The sequence below is a fragment of the Ranitomeya variabilis genome, chromosome 1 (genome assembly GCF_051348905.1).
Source record: "Ranitomeya variabilis isolate aRanVar5 chromosome 1, aRanVar5.hap1, whole genome shotgun sequence".
Taxonomy (NCBI): domain Eukaryota; kingdom Metazoa; phylum Chordata; class Amphibia; order Anura; family Dendrobatidae; genus Ranitomeya; species Ranitomeya variabilis.
In genome coordinates, this window is record NC_135232.1 from 854,931,839 (window position 1) to 854,952,676 (window position 20,838).

General features: G+C 43.6%; 1 protein-coding gene across 1 annotated transcript in view; it reads left to right on the forward strand.

Moving 5' to 3' along the window:
* The window catches only part of LOC143787863 (albumin-like), a 64,536-nt gene extending 44,349 nt beyond the window's left edge, over positions 1-20,187 (forward strand). The window contains exons 9-15 of the mRNA XM_077276985.1: positions 10,533-10,665; positions 13,881-13,978; positions 14,366-14,504; positions 16,968-17,197; positions 17,481-17,613; positions 19,577-19,631; positions 20,056-20,187. Of these exons, the coding sequence (XP_077133100.1) occupies positions 10,533-10,665; positions 13,881-13,978; positions 14,366-14,504; positions 16,968-17,197; positions 17,481-17,613; positions 19,577-19,621 (778 nt within the window). The 3' untranslated portion in view covers positions 19,622-19,631; positions 20,056-20,187. The remainder of the gene's footprint in view (positions 1-10,532; positions 10,666-13,880; positions 13,979-14,365; positions 14,505-16,967; positions 17,198-17,480; positions 17,614-19,576; positions 19,632-20,055) is intronic.
* Positions 20,188-20,838: the final 651 nt, after the last annotated feature.

Below are 20,838 nucleotides of genomic sequence, written 5' to 3' on the forward strand. Positions count from 1 at the left end.
AAATGGATGCCGCTAAGGTGCAAGCGGTGTTGCGTTGGGAATGGCCTGATAACCTAAAAGCACTTCAGCGGTTCCTTGGGTTTTCTAACTACTATAGGAAGTTTATCAAGGATTTTTCTGTCATTGCTAAACCGCTAACTGACATGACTAAAAAGTGTACCAATTTCTCCGTTTGGCCTGAGGCTGCTGTGCGCGCATTTGAATTTCTTAAGAACAGTTTTGTTTCGGCCCCCATTCTTGTGCAGCCAGACGTATCGAAACCTTTTGTCGTGGAAGTCGATGTGTCTGAGGTTGGTGTGGGGGCAGTGTTGTCACAAGGCTCATCCTTGAGCGATTTGTGTCCTCGCGCCTATTTCTCCAAGAAACTGTCGTCTGCCGAACGTAACTACGATATCGGCAACAGGGAATTGTTGGCAATCAAGTTAGCCTTTAAGGAATGGCGACACTTCTTGGAGGGGTCGGTTCATCAGGTTACTGTTATTACCCACCATAAGAATTTGCTTTATTTGGAGTCTGCCAAGCGTCTGTCTCCCAGGCAGGCTCACTGGGCAAATTTTTTCGTCACGTAGTTCAATGTTGTTGTTACTTACAGACCTGGGTCTAAAAACACTAAGGCGGACGCTCTGTCCAGGTGTTTTCCGGGGTGAGAACATCGGGAAGATCCGGTACCCATCCTCCAAAAGGGTGTTGTGGTCTCGGCTCTCATGACCGAGGTTGAGGCTGAGATTGCTGAGGCCCAGGAGGAGGTACCATCTGAGCTTCCCATCAACAAATCGTTTGTACCGCTTCATCTCAGCTTAAAGGTTTTGGCGGAGCATCATGATGCTGTTCTGGCTGGCCACCCAGGGGTCAGGGGTACTTTGGAGTTGGTGTCACGTCGGTTTTGGTGGTCCAAAATCCGACAGGACGTGGTCTCATATGTGTCAGCTTGCACCACGTGCGCTAGGGCTAAGATGCCCTGATCCCATCCTGTTGGCACACTACTTCCCCTCGAGGTACCTAGTAAGCCATGGACGGAGATCTCCATGGATTTTATCACTGATTTGCCCTCCTCAGCTGGGAACACGGTCATTTTGGTGATTGTTGATGGGTTCTCAAAAATGTCGCACTTTGTGTCTTTGCCTTCGTTGCCTAACGCTAAGACTCTGGCTCAGGTATTTGTGAAGGAGGTGGTCAGACTTCATGGGGTTCCGTCTGACATCGTTTCTGACAGAGGTACTCAGTTTGTGGCAAAATTTTGGAAAGCGTTTTGCTCCCGGCTGGGGATCAAGTTGTCTCATTCTTCGGTGTTTCATCCTCAGTCAAATGGTCAGACCGAGCGTATGAACCAAAATTTGGAGCAGTACTTACGCTGCTTTGTTTCTGATAATCAGGAGGAGTGGTCGACGTTCCTTCCTTTGGCTGAGTTTGCCATCAATAATCACCGCCAGGAGTCTTCTGGGGAGTCTCCGTTTTTTTGTGTTTACGGGCTACATCCTCAATTTTGTACTTTGAGTCAGGGGGGCTCTTCCGGCGTCCCGGAGGAAGACCAGTTAGGAGCACAACTGTCATCAGTCTGGAGGAGAGTTAAACAGCGCTTGCTGAGTGTGGGTGCTAGATACAAACGTGTGGCTGACAGTAGGCGTGTGCCAGGTCCGGACCTGAGTGTGGATGACTGGGCGTGGTTATCCACAAAAAACATAAGACTCAAAATACCATCCCTTAAATTGGGTCCTAGGTTTATTGGTCCATTTAAGGTCACCGCCGTCATTAACCCAGTAGCGTACCGATTGGAGCTTCCTACGGTGTATAAGATACACAACGTGTTCCACAGATCTCTTTTAAAGAAGGTGGTGGGTTCCGTGGACGCGGCGCCGATGCCACCTCCAGTCTTGGTGGATGGTAATTTGGAATTTGAAGTCTCCAAGGTGGTTGACTCTCATGTAGTGCACCCCACTTTACAGTACTTGGTACACTGGCGTGGTTATGGGCCTGAGGAGAGGTCTTGGGTACCAGCCTCGGATATTCATGTGGATCGGCTGGTCAGTATGTTTCACCGCCGCCATCTGGACAAAGCGGGTCCTATAAGTCGTGAGGGCCTTGGGGTCCCTCGTAGAAGGCGGGGTACTGTCATGTCGGATGCTGTTCATACTAGGGCGTTCGACAGACAGCGGTAATTCCGCTTTTGTCCACTATGCGCTCAGTGGCGTCGGCTAGTATTTATCTAGCTGGTCCGGGGTTAGTTTAGCTGGTGCTCGGATTGGAAGCTGGGTCACGCCCACTGCCTTTAAATAGTTCTTCTGAACATTGGGCATCGCCGATTATAGCTTCTGTCTTGTGCTCAGTTATCTCGGTCTGGAGTGGTGGTCTAGGAGAAGGAGTTTCGTATCTGGTGGTGTATTTCCCCTTGTCGTATTTTCTCCTTCCTTTATTTGTATTTGTTTTGCCCTGTGCACTTATAGTGTATTCCTGAGTGACTGCGGCGTGGTGCATATTTTCTGTTGTCCTTGTCTGTGCTAACTGTAGGTATTGGTGTGTGGACTCGTCACTGGGTGGTGGGTGGAGGTTTCAGCCTAGGGTTGGAACAGGAGATAGGGTCAGGGTGGAGGCCCAGACATGCACACCATCAGTGTAAACTCTGGGAGAGTGTCAGTCAGGGTTTCCCAGAGTTGAGGGAGATCGCAGGGGCCTGGATTAACTCTTGCCTTCCTAGGCTTCCCGTGACACCAGCCACTTTCTGCCACTTCCATTGTGTTGTTTTATACACTGTGCGTGAGTTTTGGTTCAGTGTCCCAAAAAAAAAGTGAGATTGAAATTCTCACAAAGTGGATATATTTCAGTCCTCTTAGTTTGTCGTATATCAGCCAGCCACTTTCTGGTGGAAGAGGCCGTGGGCGGTCGTTGTCAGCTGATACTGATGGTGGTGGTGGAGCATCTGGTGGTAGTGGGAAAAGCAAAATAGCACCTCAGGCTGGAGGTGTTGAGCCAGCGTCATCGTCTGGCTACACAAGGCCTTGAAGGCTCCCTTATCTAGGAGTAGGAAAACAGCTTTTAAAGCAGGAGCAGCAGGAACAAGTTTTGGCTTTCCATGCTGACTCAGCCTCTAGCCTTTTCGCCTCCTCTTCAGAAAGTTCCAAATATAAAAGCAGCGAGTCATCAGTGGATGCTCCCGGTCAGGAACAAGACATTTCCTTGTGTCCTTCACCCAAACCAAAAGTGAAGGATGCGTCAGGCGACATCACAGGATACTCCATGGAGCTCTTTACACATACCGTGCCTGGGTTAGAAAGGGAAATTGTTAACTGCCCATTACAAGATGAATCGGACATGGAGTGCACTGATGCACAGCCACAGCTAGATTATTATGCTGTTCCATTGACTCAGATCACTACATTGCCCTCGCAGTGTACTGAGCGAGAATCTGACCCTGATGAGACTATGGTGCCCCGTCCCAAAAGCTATATCACCTTACCCGGTGACACAGAGTAAGGTGCACATAACATTGAAGAGGAGGTGATAGATGACCCAATTGTTGACCCAGATTGGCAGCCATTGGGGGAAGAGGGTGCCGCTGCCAGTAGCTCAGAAGTGGAGGAGGATGATCCGCAGCAGCCATCTACATCGCAACAGCTGTCATCTGGCAGGCCCGTATCAGGCCAAAAATGTGTGTCAAAAACAAAAACAGTTTTAGGACAGCGTGGCCATCCGGTGAAAGTAGCACAGCGAGCAATGCCTGAAAAGGTATTCGATAGTAGGAAGAGCGCAGTGTGGCAATTTTTTAACCAAGTCCTGAATGATCAGTGCAAAGTTATCTCTAAGAACTGCTCAAAGACCTTTAGCAGAGGGAAGAATCTTCAAAATTTAAATACAACGTGCATGCGTAGACATTTAGCCAGCATGCACTTGCAAGCCTGGACTAACTACAAAACGTCACGTACCGTTGGTGCACCTGCTCAGAATGAAGGTAGTCAGCAACGCTACATTGCTTCACTCACTGTAAGCCCACCGGTTAGGACACCACCAGCAACAAATGTGGAGGTATCGTCACAAGGCCAAAGCAGTCGGGAATCACAAGGTTATTGGTAGGAAACACTGTATGTAGGCCAACATCAAGAATACCATCACCAACCCTCTCTCAATCCGCCATATCCTCCACCACCACCACCACCACCACTAGTTCCACCATATGCAGCTCTCCAGTCCAGCTCACCCTACAAGAGACTCTCATTAGGAAAAGAAAGTACTCATCCTCTCATCCGTGTACACAGGGATTTCACATTGCTAGACTAATCTCGTTAGAGATGATGCCCTACCGTTTGGTTGAAAGCGAAGCTTTCAAAGACCTTATGGCCTATGCAGTACCATGCTATGACCTACCCAGTCGGCACTTCTTTGCGAGAAAAGCCATCCCAGCTCTCCACCAGCATGTCAAAGATTGCATTGTCCATGCACTGAGGCCATTCAGTCAGTGGAAAGGTGCACCTCACAACAGATGCATGAACCAGTAGGCATGGCCAGGGACATTACGTGTCCATCACTGCGCACTGGGTTAATGTGGTGGATGCAGGGTCCACTGGGGACAGCCATAGTGGGACAGTTCTGCCTAGCCCACGGTCTAGGAAACAATTGTCTGTAGGCGTTCGCCACCCCTCCTCCTCCTCCTCCATAAGCAAAAGCTCGTCCACAGAGCGCAGTCGCACAACCACTCCATCCGCAGCTGCCAGTGTTGCACACGAGGTGTCCCATTAATGAACAGCTAGTGGTAAGCGTCAGCAGGCTGTGTTACAAATGAAGTGTTTGGGCGACAACAGACACACCGCAGAAGTACTGGCCGAGTACTTGCAGCAAGAAAGTCAGTCATGGCTGGGCAGTGTACATCTTGAGGCAGGCAAGGTAGTCAGTGATAACGGAAGAAATTTTATGGCTGCCATAGCCCTTTCAGAACTGAAACACATACCTTGCCTGGCTCACACCTTGAACCTGGTGGTGCAGTGCTTCCTGAAAAATTATCCGGGGTTACCAGCCATGCTCCTGAAGGTGCGAAGACTTTGCTCGCACATCCGCCGGTCGCCCGTACAGTCCAGCTGTATGCTGAACCATCAGCGATTGCTGAATCTTCCCCCGCACCGCCTAATAATCGATGTTGCAACAAGGTGGAACTCCACACTGCACATGCTTCAGAGGCTGTGCGAACAGAGGCATGCTGTAATTTATTTGTGGGAGGATACACATACACGGGCAGGCACTTGGATGGCAGACATGGAGTTGACTGGTGTGCAGTGGTCGAAGCTACAAGACCTCTGTCAAGTCCTTCAGTGTTTTGAGGAATGCACACGCCTGGTAAGTGCAGACGATGCCATCATAAGCATGAGCATCCCGCTAATGCGTCTGCTGATGCAAAGTTTGACGCACATTAAGGAGCATGCATCTACAGCCGAAGAGGAGGGAAGCCTTGATGACAGCTAGCAATTGTCAGCTCAGGGAACTCTCCTGGACGAGGTGGCGGACGAAGAGGAGGAGGATGATGGGGATGAATATTTATGGGAGGAGGATGCTTCTCAGGGGGCAATAGAAACTGGTGGCGTTGCAAGGTCAGGTACAGGGTTTTTGCGGGACACAAGTGATGTTGATTTGGAAGAAAGTGCTCCTCGACCCAGCACAAGCAGTGAATTGACACCTGGAACATTGGCCCAAGTGGCTGAGTATGCTTTGCGTATCCTAAAAAGGGATCCCTGCATTATCAAAATGAAGACCGATGACGATTACTGGTTGGCCTGCCTCCTGGATCCACGATATAAAGGAAAATTACAAAATATCATGCCACATGAGAACCTTGAGCAAATATTGGCTACCAAACAAGCAACTCTTGTATACAGTTTGGTTCAGGCATTCCCAGCACACAGCAGCGGTGATGGTTCTCACACGAGCCGTAGGAGGCAACATGGTAGAGGTGTTAGAGGTGCACAAATCCGAAGTGTCGTTGGACAGAGGGGTTTTATGACCAGGTTGTGGAGTGATTTCGCAACGACCGCTGACACGACAGGTACTGCTGCATCGATTCAAAGTGACAGGAGAATGCATTTGTCCAGTATGGTTACAAACTATTTTTCCTCCCTTATCGATGTTCTCCCTCACAGGTCATTCCCCTTTGATTACTGGGCATCTAAAATAGACACCTGGCCTGAATTGGCAGAATATTCATTACAGGAGCTCGCATGCTATCAGAAAGAGTCTTCAGTGCTGCTGGTTCAATACTGACCGAAAAAAGGACACATCTGGCTACCCGAAATGTTGATGATCTAACCTTCATTAAAATGAACCAATCATGGATTTCTAATTATTTGGCCCCACCTTCCCCTGCTGACACATAGCATGCCTGAAAAATGTCTTGCTTTTGGCCTCCTCTTACTCACTTCTCCAATTCCTCCATTTACAGCTGCTGACTGTCCACCATAGACCATTTTTATACCTCCCTAAATGGGCTGACACCCCCCACAGGGCCGTGGTCACCACCTGGCGCAAGCACCCGTGCGAGTGCCATTTGCCTGGACAGGTTGGTGTGCCCACTCTTGGGCGACGGCACTGGCACAGTGTCCCTCATAGTACAATGAAGTGTCTCTGATGGTGGTAGTGCACAACCAACGTCAGACACACCGTCGTAATATGAGGGGCCCTGTGCCAGTACCGCAGCTCACGAGAGAGTGTTCCCCCAGCTCGAACAGTGTTCTACCACTTGCAATACTTGCCTCTCCCTGCTCCACCACTGTGTAGTCTGTGCTGTTAAATTCTTCAATGGCACTGCCAATTCAAATTTGTTGAAATGATAGATGATAGTTAAAATATACAGGGGCCCTGGCCTCCATTTAGACCAGTTAACACTTTGCACCCACCACTGTCTGCTACTCAGCAGAGGAGCCCACCCCTGTACCTAGCTATGCCACCTGGTTATTTATGAAAAAAAGTTTGGCAGACATTTAGCCTACTTTATTATTTGGGCCTACTCACTGTGTCAGCCACTCCTTACAATTGTCCTCCGCTGAACAAAGCAATGCCGCCTGGTTAGTCCTGTTACCAATTTTGAACTGCTTTTAGCCTACTTACTTATTTGGGCCTACTCACTGTGTCAGCCACTCCTTACAATTGTCCTCCGCTGAACAAAGCAATGCCACCTGGTTAGTCCTGTTACCAATTTTGAGCTGCATTTAGGCTACTTGCTTATTTGGGCCTACACACTGTGTCAGCCACTCCTTACAATTGTCCTCCACTGAACAAAGCAATGCCGCCTGGTTAGTCCTGTTACCAATTTTGAACTGCATTTAACCTACTTACTTATTTGGGCCTACTCACTGTGTCAGCCACTCCTTACAATTGTCCTTCGCTGAACAAAGAAATGCCGCCTGGTTAGTCCTGTTACCAATTTTGAACTGCATTTAGCCTACTTGCTTATTTGGGCCTACTCACTATGTCAGCCACTCCTTACAATTGTCCTCCGCTGAGCAAAGCAATGCCGCCTGTTTAGTCCTGTTACCAATTTTGAACTGCATTTAGCAAACTTTATTATTTGGGCCTATATCTGTGTTTCCTCCTCATCCTGCCCATTGCCCAGCCACTGCTAGATGAGTCTGCTGGTACATTGACCCAGACCACTACATTCCCCTTGCACTCTACATGGCCAGAATCTGACCCTGCTGAAAGTCAGGTTCCCCTTCCCGCATACTATGCCACCTTACACGGGACAAAGAGGAAGATGCAGATGAAAGTGCAGGTTCCTTCATCAGGTGGGGGGGCATACTCATTGATGACGTCACTGGCACAGGGCCCCTTACAGTACATAAAAGTGTCTCTGCCGGTGGGAGGCGCCACCCGCCGTCAAACACACCGCTGTACTATGAGGGGCCCTGTGCCAGTGCCAATGCCAATGAGTGGGCCCCCACTGCTTGCTCAGGATCACAGCACTTCCAAAGTTGAAATACTTACCTCTCACTGCTCCACCGCCGTGACGTATTCTGCGTTTCCTGGGCCCACGAAAATCTTGAGCCAGCCCTACCCCCCCACAACTTCAGCCAAATGACCCCCAGTTTTCAATGCCTAACTATTATTATAAAGTAAATTAAGATTGACAAGCTTCAGTAATAAGAATTGATGTTTTTGGCATTAAAATGGGCACTGTAGGTGTTTTCCTGTCCTCCACTCACTGCCGACTTTGATTCCCCATAGACTTGCATTGGGTTTCGTGTTTCAGTCGGCCCCCAACTTTACGTAATAATCGGCCGATTTCACCCGACCCGACTTTTGACAAAGTCGGGTTTCGCGAATCCCGACTTGATCCGAAAAAAGGTAAAAGTCGCTCAACTCTAGCAGACACATCTCTACAACAACTGTTAAGAGGAGACTTTGTGCAGCAGGCCTTCATGGTAAAATAGCTGCTAGGAAACCACTGCTAAGGAGAGGCAACAAGCAGAAGAGACTTGTTTGGGCTAAAGAACACAAGGAATGGACATTGGACCAGTGGAATCTGTGCTTTGGTCTGATGAGTCCAAATTTGAGATCTTTGGTTCCAACCACTGTGTCTTTATGCGACGAAGAAAAGGTGAACGGATGGACTCTACATGCCTGGTTCCCACCGTGAAGCATGGAAGAGTAGGTGTAATGGTGTGGGGGCGCTTTGCTGGTGACACTGTTGGAGATTTATTCAAAATTGAAGGCATACTGAACCAGCATGGCATGCTTTTCCATCCGGTTTGCGTTTAGTTGGACCATCATTTATATTTCAACAGGACAATGACCCCAAACACACCTCCAGGCTGTGTAAGGGCTATTTGACCAAGAAGGAGAGTGATAGGGTGCTACGCCAGATGATCTGGCCTCCACAGTCACCAGACCTGAACCCAATCGAGATGGTTTGGGGTGAGCTGGACCGCAGAGTGAAGGCAAAAGGGCAAACAAGTGCTAAGCATCTCTGGGAACTCCTTCAAGATTGTTTGAAGACCATTCCCGGTGACTACCTCTTGAAGCTCATCAAGAGAATGCCAAGAGTGTGCAAACCAGTCATCAAAGCAAAAGGTGGCTACTTTGAAGAACCTAGAATATAAGACATATTTTCAGTTGTTTCACACTTTTTTGTTAAGTATATATTTCCACATGTGTTAATTCATAGTTTTGATGCCTTCAGTGTGAATGTACAATTTTCATAGTCATGAAAATACAGAAAAATCTTTAAATGAGAAGGTGTATCCATATTTTTGGTCTGTACTGTATATACTTATTATTATTATTGTACTTGTTTTTATTATGTACACCCCTCCTCACATGTAAAGCGCCATGGAAAAAATGGCGCTATAATAATAAATAATAATAATAATAATCATCAAAAAGTTAATTTATTTCAGCTCTTCGATACAAAAAGTCAAACATATATTATATAGAGTCACTACAAGCAGAGTGATCTATTTCAAGTGTTTATTTCTGATAATGTTGATGATTATGGCTTACAGTCAATTAAAACCCAAAAGTCCATTCAAAAATTTGGGGGAGATTTACAAGGAGTGGACTGCTGCTGGAGTCATTGCGTCAAGAGCCACTACACACAGACGTATCCAGGTCATGGGCTACAAGTGTCACATTTCTTGTGTCAAGCCAATCATGACCAACAGACAACGCCAGAAGCTTCTATTGCAAAGGAGAAAAAAGAACTGGACTGTTGCTCAGTGGTCCAAGGTGTTGTTTTCAGATGAAAGTAAATTTTGCATTTCATTTGGAAATCAAGGTCCCAGAGTCTGGAAGAAGAGTGGAGAGGCACACAATCCAAGCTGCTTGAGGTCTAGTGTGAAGTTTCCACAATCAGTGGTGGTTTGGGGAGCCATGTCACCTACTTGTGTAGGTCCACTGTTTTATCAAAACCAAAGTCAGCGCAGCCGTCTACCAGGAAATTTTAGAACACTTCATGCTTCTCTCTGCTGACAAGCTTTTTGGAGATGGAAATTTTATTCTCCATCAGGACTTGGCACCTGTCCACACTGCCAAAAATACCAATACCTGGTTTAAAAGCAACAGTATCACTGTGCTTGACTGGCCAGCAAAGTCGCATGACCTTAACCCCATAGAGAATCTATGGGGTATTGTCAAAAGGAAGATGAGAGACACCAGACCCAACAATGATGACGAGCTGAAGGCTGCTATCAAAGCAACCTGGGTTTCCATAACACCTCAGTAGTGCCACAGGCTGATTACTTACATGCCACGCCACATTGATGCAGTAATTGATGGAAAATCATTTTTCAAGCCGATGTTATAATGCATTCTAATTTACAGAGATAATAACTTTTGTGTTGTCATTGGCTGTAAGCCATAATTATCAACGTTAACAGAAATAAACACTACAGTAGAAATCGATCACTCTGTATTCAGTTGTCATATTTATAAATATATTCCAATAATTTTTTTATTTTAAATCTACTTGAAGGAAATTTTACTGTGACATATATGTCCATAATTGTCATGATAATGTAGTTTACAGCATCTAATATTGTTTTAATATTTATGCTCTCTTGTAGGTTCCTTTTTGAATATGCGAAAAGGCATCCAGAATTATCTGACCTATTCTGTATAGGAGTTGCTAAAGACTATGAAGCCCTGCTCAAGAAGTGCTGTGCAGAGGAACATCCTGCGGATTGTTACAAGGCTGCGGTAAGATGTCTTTTAGGCTAGTTTCACATTGGTGTTCGAATCCACAGCGTTTAATCCGCTTCCGCAAGTGCAGGAAAAAAATCTTGGAAACGCGTACAAACGCGGCGTTTTTTAGACGCATGCGGAAACGCATGCGGTTAAAAAAATGTCGCGTTTGCATGCTTTTCTATGCGTTTTTTCCTGCGTTTGCATTTTTGGTGCGCATGGTGACAAATTTTACAGGGTGAAAAATCGAGATAACCAGAAACCGCCAATGGGACTACAGAGGGCATGTATTATGGGATCTCAATATATAGACCCTTGAACAGCTGAAATCTTCAGATTTTGCTCCTGTGTGCTGTGTCAGAATGGATCTTCGCATGGAGAGCTTTTATTTCAACCTGGATTTAAGCATCAAGTTGTTTCTTGCCTGTGCGTTTGCTTGGGAGCAAGACAGAAATCGCGAAAGATGGAGAAGGAGACATCATAGGCGTTTTTGGAGACACCCCATTATCGAACTACGTGAAAGCCGTGGAGCCTATCACACGCTGTATGGCGAGCTTAATGCCAACCCAGAGAAATTCCATGAATATACAAGGATGTCGCAAGACTCGTTCCGGGATTTGCTTGCTCGTGTCCAAGGAGCCATACGGAGACAGGACACTCAGCTCCGTAGAGCGATTCCACCCGAGGAATGTCTACTGGTTACATTAAGGTACGTTCCAAACCTAAACCAATGACAGTCCAAATTTTTGGTGTTCTGACATGTATTTTTTGGGTATTTTCCTTTCTGTCTTTAGCGTAACCACACCATAAATAGAAAATAGATTGTAATTTTTTTTTGGTTTGTTTTTCTTACAGATTTCTGGCAACCGGAGACAGTTTATCATCCCTCCACTTCAAATACCGGCTCGGAATATCCACCCTGTCCGGAATAGTTGCGGACACCTGCCGGGCTTTGTAGAATGTACTCCGGGAAGAGTTTATACCCCTACCCACCGCGGAAATGTGGCTTGAAATTGCGGAAAAATTCTGGAATGTGTGTGATTTCCCCAACTGTTTGGGAGCGGTGGATGAAAAGCACATTTGCATTATCAAACCAGAACAGGATCGGAGTACTTCAATTACAAAAAATATTTTTCTGTTGTGCTCATGGCAATAGCCTATGCGGACTGTCGCTTCATTGCCGTGGACATTGGAGCTTTTGGCCGTGGCAACGATTCCCAGACTTTTAAGAACTCTGATATGGGCCGCCGTGTGTATGGCAAAAATTTTAATTTTCCACGGCCACAACCGCTCCCCAGCACTCAAGGTCCACCGATGCCATTTGTTATGGTTGGGGATGAGGCCTTTCAGATGTGTGAAAACCTACTGAAGCCATATTCCAGTCGGGACTTGAACCACACTAGAAGGATCTTTAACTACAGAATGACCAGGGCCCAAAGAACAGTAGAGTGTACCTTTGGCATTCTAGTCTCAAAATGGCGCATTCTTGCATCAGCCATTAATCTAAAAATGGAGACAGTCGACGAAGTGGTCAAAGCCTGTGTGATTCTGCACAATTATACAATGGCAAAGGAGAAACCCAACACTGAACTGGATGAACCAGTTGCACACCCACTGCCCGATTATCAGCATCACCTGCTGCGGTCAACTGCTGAAGTTGGTCACATGTGGGACCAATTTGCTGCCTTTTTTGATTCTGATATTGGACATGTGTCATGGCAGGACAATGTTGTGTAAATGTCCTCTTGTTGCTCGTAGAGCATGCAGCCATGCCAGAGTCCATAATGCTCATAGAGCGGAAGGCCATGCCAGGGTCCTGCTGCATCGTAGTGGTGGCGGTACAGAAGGCCATGCCAGGGTCCTGCTGCATCGTGGTGGTGGCGGTACGGAAGGCCATGCCAGGGTCCTGCTGCATCGTGGTGGTGACGGTACGGAAGGCCATGCAAGGGTCCTGCTGCATCATGGTGTCAGTGGAGGAGGTCCAAGCAGGAGCAGCAGTTGTCATAGTGGTGGTGGTGGCGGTGGGATGTCCAACAGCACTCGGCATGGTGGTGGTGCTGTACTGGTGTCCAGCACTGTTAGGAATAGAGGTGGCCATGCCGTGGTATGCAGCAGAGGTCGGCATTGAGGATAATTGTGACAGTGAAGGCACAGGTGGATATGCCGCCACTGTCTGCTGAAAATACCGACTCTGCTGCATAGCCTGCACGTAAGCAGCATTGCAGGCCTGCATGACACTCAGCTGGAGATCAGGAGTAAGGTGTTCCGACATGCCCTGCTCAATTTGGTTAAAAAAAGAGGAAAGTAAAGAAAGGAAGATTCAAGAATAGTAAAGTGAGGTTACAGTAAACAGTCAGCCTTGTATAAATACACGCTGCCGCCTTGCCACCCGACCGTGACTCCGCTGCTCCTGCCCAGTCTCAGCCGCAGTAGAAGAAGAGCTCTAAAAAAATGGAAAACCAAAATTGTCATATGTGTAGATGTGACAGTGAATACTTACCAATCTGAGGAGGCAAGTACTCACCTCACTGACATGTTCTACTTCAGAAGGCCCAGGACGTTGCTCCTCATCAGAAGAAGAAGACATTCTGATGCATGCAGAAAGAAAGAAATAGCAGAAATTAGGACATGTAGAGACAGAAAATAGAAAATAAAGGCATTGGATAGGATATTCTCACATTGTTCAGTGTCCTGTTTTCCTCCAAGGATGTAGCCTGTGTCTCGTCTGCTTCTGTGTCTGCTGAGTAGTGACCTTTTATATGTCCACTCCCTCCCTTTATCACCTTGTATGTGTGGGGTGGCTTATCAGTGTTTAGACATGTTTTTCTCTTGTGGAACACATGCGTTCACGAACGCAAGTAAACGAATGTGCTTGTAAACGCATGCGTTCATATAGACAGCAATGTGTTTTTTTGGCGCATTCCTTGCGCAATCAACCACATACGATTCCAGGCGGCAAATTGACGCCTCTAAAAATTACTACATGTTGCATTTCCGCGACAAGCCGCAGACGACGTTACGACGCATGCGGCGTCAAACGCGGTAAAACGCGAACGATCGCAAACGCATGCGGCCCTAATGTTAAAGATAGGAATACATAACGCATGCGGATATTTGCGGAAGAAACGCTGCGGACACAACCGCAAATGTGAAACCGGCCTTACCTAGACAATCACCTGTCAAAGTAAAAAACAGGTTATAGAAATAATCTACTTTTGGTTTCTTCACAGCCTCAACTGTTTGAAGCCAGAATCAAAGAAATCCAAGCTCTAGCAAAGCAAAATTGTGACGCTTTTGCAAATGTTGAACCTCATGTTTTTCATGCTGAGTAAGTTTCCATCAGTAATTCTGTGACTAACTTAACTATTGTTGGGGTCAGACAAAAAAGATACAAAAAATTGTTCTGTTAATAGAATACATAGTGATTATACAGTAGGTATTATTTTGACCTGGTTGATATTTAGATATGCACTTGTATTCTGTGGAATATATGAATAATTCTATATGCTGAATGTTTAATTACTGTGATTAAAGCCCAAGAGTCTATTGTATGGAGCATTAAACTGAATTTATTGATTTGACCTTAGAGTCAATCAAAGTGATTGTAAGTGATTGCTGTATGATTGTACAAATACTGTCTAAAAACATGAATCCTAGTTTTAAGTAATTTGATAAGAAAGTTTCCTAATGTAGGAGATATTTTTGTGCTTGTCAGATTGCTAGGAATAATGGTACCAACAATGCCACAGATGTCACATGAAATTCTTCTTAGAACCATTGGTGAAATGTCGAAAGTTCCTGGCGAGTGTTGTGCACTTCCTGAGAACCAAAGACTGTCTTGTTTAGAAGACAAGGTATGTTTCATGTGTTCTGTCCTAAAGTCCTAGGTGCGGTCCTAGGTACTGATTCTTTTAATTTCATGGATCAGGTCACATTAGAAAATAATAATCCAAAAAAAGCTTTTAAACCTTACCACTTGAATTGGCGTAGATACTGTGAAGGGTCCATGAAAATCATTGCACAAAATGTTCACAATCTTATAGAAATAATACAGAATGTCCCCTCAACATTCGTGCACACATTGATTTTCAAATAAAGAAATAAATCTTTAATTGAAACTTGGATATGTATATTGGCTGCCAAAGAGCTCCATAGGTGTCTACCAACATACAAATCGTACAGAAAAATATGTCAGGTTCATTCAGACTCCAAAATTATGCTTCTAGCAGTTAATCAGTTTATACCGACAGTGCCCAACAGCCACTTATGGATGCCATACAGCTAAGTGCAGCCTTCATATGCAGAACTCTGCTGGCTATATAGAAGAAATGGCCCATTTTGACGAAACAATAATCAGGGAATGAGTGTTCATAAGAGCACTCGTTCCTTAGTCTAGGACCATCCAAATATTCCACCAAACTCCTGATTAACTAGAAAATGTTTGTTCATCGTGTGCAATGATTTTTAAACAGGCTTAAAATATGTATTGGCATCACATTCACCCTGCCAATAACAAGTGGCTTTATGGGGACAGAATGATAGCTTTCATGATCTTTCTGTGCATATAGAATGTTTGTTGGCCTATGTTGAGAGCCGATTGGCTAATATATAGTCGATTGGCAATTATTTAATGACTGCAGTTGACACTTCTAAAGGGACCATACGAGTCCTTCCTAAAGTCAATTATATAAATTCTTCCAAGATTAAAACCAAGCACAAGGCGCACTACTCAATAATTATAAATATTATAAACAACGGGGTGCAATATCAGTGGAGAAAGTGTAACATGCAAAAAGAGAAAAAAAGAACCATTGTAGGATATGCACATCACCACTGTTATGTTAAAAGGGAAAAAATTTACAATTGTAGGCTAAAACATAATTAAAACCATGTGGGTCCCCCCCATGCAATTAACATACCACATTGGTAACAATTCATGGGCCCTAAAAAATACATGCCCCTAATGCATCAAACATGACAATAAATACAGCAGCATGATCAAATAGAAAATAATGATCAAAATCCTAGGATGTTGTAAACACAATACTTATCCCTTTAAATATATGTATCACGATGTTATAGAGTAGACCAGGCAACACACTCAATTAAATAAATAACACCAAGCAATTGCCTATCACAGCAATACCTATACTGCTGGGCAACAGACAATCCCTAGGGTGTAAGCTAAATAAATAGATGAAGGTGCCAAAATCGCACCTCACTGAACCTGCAACATGGGCCCTGCATGAGAAAAACATGCCTGGCCACCTGGAACCCGTCTGACACGGGGATCAATGGAGAAGAGGAGCAAGGGAGGAGGAGACCAGTACCCCACGCGTATCGCCGTCAACAGAACGGCTTCGTCAGGAGAAGTAGCACTAGCAGTTAATGCACGTTTTAAATACCTTAAATCATTAATGGTCAGTGTGTGCCAGTGAGCGTCGGCGTGTCATGGCAGGAACCAGAAGTCACGTGGTACCAATGTGGTATGTTTATTGCATGGGGGGGACCCACATGGTTTAATTATGTTTTAACCTTCAATTGTTAATAAAGTTTTTCCCTTTTAACATAACATTGGTGGTGTGCATATCCTACAGTGGTTCTTTTTTTCCTCTTTTTGCAAATTATATAAATTCTTGTCTCATGCACAACCCAAAAACTTATCAAAACGCTTTGGCCCCAATTCTTTCAGGCTGGTATTTTGTATGCTAGTATCAGTGACGGAAACATTGGAGTAAAATGCATCGCGTTCATACCAGGTGTGCTCCTTTTATTGACTTTGGCGCATCTGGCAACTGCCCTGCACTACCTTTAGAAACCTATGCCAGCCAGGGCCCGACATACATTTCTTATGTAATTTATGCCACTTTTGTTGTTTAAATTATGATGAGTTTGTTGGTCGCGCTTGACCCTGCCCCCAGTTTCTGCCCACTTTTCAAAAAATAGTTGGAACGGGCAAAAAAATGGCAGAAATCAAACATTTTTAAGTAACATTGATTTGTGCAAAAATGTGAGTAACAATCAAGCAATTTAGCGACAGAGTTATGGCCCTTTTGAATACAGTGCACATAATCCACCTTATAAATTAGAGACATTTAGATAGTAGAAAACCCTGTTAATAAAATGCCAAAAAATGCCCCAAAATTATCACAAACGCTGTGCTTGAAGGCACTCTAAGGCTAATTACCAGTTGGCATTGCTTTGCTAATAACAATTGATACTGAATACAGAAGGCACAATTTATTAGATTTTTGGCTATAATCTATACTGATAACAGTTTTTCATCAATTAAAATATACTTATTTTTGCATTTCCAGATGGACATATTTCTAGGAGAAATATGTGAAATAGAATCACAAACATTCATAAACGACCAAGTTCATCGTTGTTGCTTTGACTCTCATTCGGACAGAAGACCATGCTTTTCAAAACTTGGTCTTGACCCATCTTACAAAGCACCAGAGATTGATGTAACTCACTACAAACATGGTGCTGATATCGATATCTGTCATGGGACAGAAGAGGAGCAGAAACACAAGAGGCTTGGGTAAGTTCGTTAATTACATCTGGAGCCAATGTTATTATTGCTTATGTTCCCTTTACCCTTTGATAAAAAGCTAACTAGATAAGTAACATCCAATTCTTGAGTGATACTACATTTCATAAATTCTATTATAGTAGAAAAAGATCTCGAATTGTAGATGAGTCGGGATGCCAAATATCCTAGCAGTTTTTTAGGCTTGGGCGATGCTAAACATGCAATGTACAGATATTCTTTTAGTTTGTTCTTGTTGCCTTTATTGTTCCATCCTTTTATAAATAAATTGCAGATTGTTGATTCGTGTCCTGAAAGACAAGCCTGATACCCCACATGAGAAAAGACATCAGATTATGGGAAAATTCAATGAAATAAGAGTGAAGTGCTGTGAAGCAGAAGATCAGCAAGCCTGCTTTGACAGTGAAGTAAGTTTCATGTATTATTGTTCACTGTGACTGCAGCTATTTTACATCTAGCGTGAATTAATCTGCATTTACACTGAAAGATTATAGTGAACGAGAGTTTTTAATAATTTGCTATAATTTTTCAGTGTGCATAGGCTCCTGCTCCCTTGTAATAAAAGCATTCATTGGGTGAAGTGATCTTTTGCATAACATCACTGTTCTTGTCAATGTATCGTCCACTTATAAGAAATATGGAAACTTATTTCAGTGCACATCGTTTACCACAGTCTGCCTGTGTAAACAAGCTAATAAACAACCACCGATTAGAAAAGCTTTACCGATCAGCGGTCACTCAGTGCTGCCGGTCAGTCCATGTGAACAGACCTATTAAATAGGTTGCTTTACTTTACTGTAATTGAAGCTATTTTAGATCTAAGGTGAGTTAAGGTGAGTTAAGGTCTGTTTACAGGGAAAGATCGCGGATGAGTAAACATTTACCGATCGGCGTTGGTTTGGCTAGATACCGTATACTAGATTGCTTAGTCCACATAGGCTACACAGGACTACGCAACACCGAAAATGGTGATCTTTTACTGTGCACAAAAGATCATTTCACCGGAGGAATGAGAACTTTTGATTTGGTGATCGGCAGCCTGTTTACACGGCAAGATAATCGCTTTTTTAAAAACACTCGTTCACAATTATCTTGCAGTGTAAGTGAAGACTATCGTGGACTTAAATAAATCATTAAATCATGACATATTTTGTATTTAAGCCCATTAATAAGTTTCTGTTTCTAGATTTAGGACTTTTAAACTAACTAAAGTGTAATGTGCAGTTTCCTCCTATGTATTTGACGTATTTTTTTGCTTTGAGCTCAGCTCGCCTCAATACAGACTTTTCTGCTGATCAGAGGAGATATTGAGCAAATGTAATGTCATTCTCTTCCTCTGTAAAACAGAAAAGATACAGTATAAGTGCATTGGGACAGACATCATAATAAATACCAAAGGATAAGAGGGTCTACTGTGCATGTCGCCTGCGGCAAGGGACACTGTACAAGACTAGGAATTAGAGAGTGCAAAGAAATAGAGAGAACGTGAATCACGTGGTACATGTCTGCTCACTCTAGCAACTCTCGGGTCATATAATTTATTAGGCTTTCCTATATATCCATCACATTCCCCAGCACTTTACAGACATTATTGTCACTGTCCCCGATGGGGCTCACAATCTAGATTCCCTATCAGGATGTCTTTGAAGTGTGGGAGGAAATCGGAAAACCTGAAGAAAACCCACGCAAACACGGGGAAAACATACAAACTCCTTGCAGATGTTGTCCTTGGTGGGATTTGAACCCAGGACCCCAACGCTGCAATGCTAACCACTGAGCCACCGTGCTGCCAATATGTGTCCTGTCTGATCAGTGGCTTAAGTTGTTTCTCTGTCAATCCCCACCAAATTAGATGAAAATCATCACATGAAGGAAAAAATTATGTATGGTCAGTGATAAAACATAATACTAACATTTACCCAAGTTGTTGGACAAATTTACTACTCCTGGCTAATATTTACATGTACGTTTAGTGGGAAAATATACCAAATATAAATAAGAATTGTTGCATATCTTCAGACACTTTTGTATAACTTTATGCCATCTATTGAGTAGCTTTTTTACACCAATATTTTGAGACAATGTTTGGTGCAATTGAGGTTCACGTTGTTGCATTTAATTCAAGCCCTCTCCCTCCACGTCAAGCAATGTTTATTTGTAACTAAAAGTGCCCAAAACAAATGATAGATGTAGATCAGTTTTGAACTTTTGATGAAAAATAAACCAGAGTTTTGGCAAATTTGTATTTATAAATGAGACCAGAAAACTGAAGAAAATGAGTTTCAAGAAGGGATGTCTATTCTGTAAACGTCCCTTGTATTTTTGATGGATTAATTCTTGATATTTACATTTGGGGTTTTTTCCTTCCAGAGACCAGATTTTCATGTACAGTTGAAGACTTTGCTATCGCACTAGTATAAAGGAGGTAAATATGTGAAATTCTACACAAATAGCCATACCAGAAAGTAGATCCTAAAAGAACAAGATGGTTTTGCCATGGTAAAATCGTGAGTTGGCAATAATAGCGAAACACCGATACATTATTATAATATTATATAGAACATTAATATACAGTAACTTCTATATTTATCTGTGAATCTGTTGACCCGCTTTTATTTATTTATTTTTATATCTTTCATCCTCCGTTCATCATTGTCTGTATTCAATTAGCAAAAAGAACACAAACTTTAGTCACGTTGGACTTTTTAAGGTGCACAGATGATATTATTCTATGATTTTACAGCAACTCACAAGCAGCCCAATGCCCCATGTGTCCCTTGTATGATTACATCTTGAATTTGTTGATTTAATTGCATTTGTGCCAATTAGTCTAATTATTCTTTCCACAGACTGCAGTCTCACTGAGGAACAAGACCTGGAACTTTTGATATTCGATCATTAGTACAAGTTTCAGAAGACTCAAACTAATAAAGTATAAAGAGCTATTTTACAACTTGAAATAAAAGATCTTGTGAATTAAAGTTCAGCCTCTTGTTTTCTTTGTTGGGGTAATAAAATAAATTATGTGATAAATTAAGGCATAAGAAGAAGATACCTAGAGGTTATAGAAAACAGCAAAAAGTTCATGTACAAAGAGCACAATAAACTGTAATATACTGCATGTATATTAAAAGGAATCTGATTTTGCTAAGAATCTGACAGCCCCATGAGGTAGGGGCAGAGACCCCGATTCCAGTGATGTATTACTTAGTATATTGGTTGCAGCATATATGATAGAATCACAGTATTCTCTGCTGCAGATAGCAGAGCTCAGTTGTTGAGCTGTAGATAACCCCGATCACACCACAGCTTTCTGTGTACATTGTATAGTGACAGAGCTGCTAATCAGTGCTGAGAATGTGGCTGGACTAGGATGCACAAGGCCAGTTGTCCTGCAGTGATAGTCTACTTCTGATAAGACACTGATTGCATTGAATCAGTAGAACACTGCTTTGGAATTTATACATCACTGGAATCAGGGTCTGTGTTCCTACAGCATTTAGTTAGTTTCAGATTACATAGCAAAAACCCATTTCCCTTTAAATACCATGTCAACGGGGCTATATTGTAATTTTCATAAGGAATTATTTTTACATTAATTTTTAGACGAACTGTAAATTTGTGGTCACATG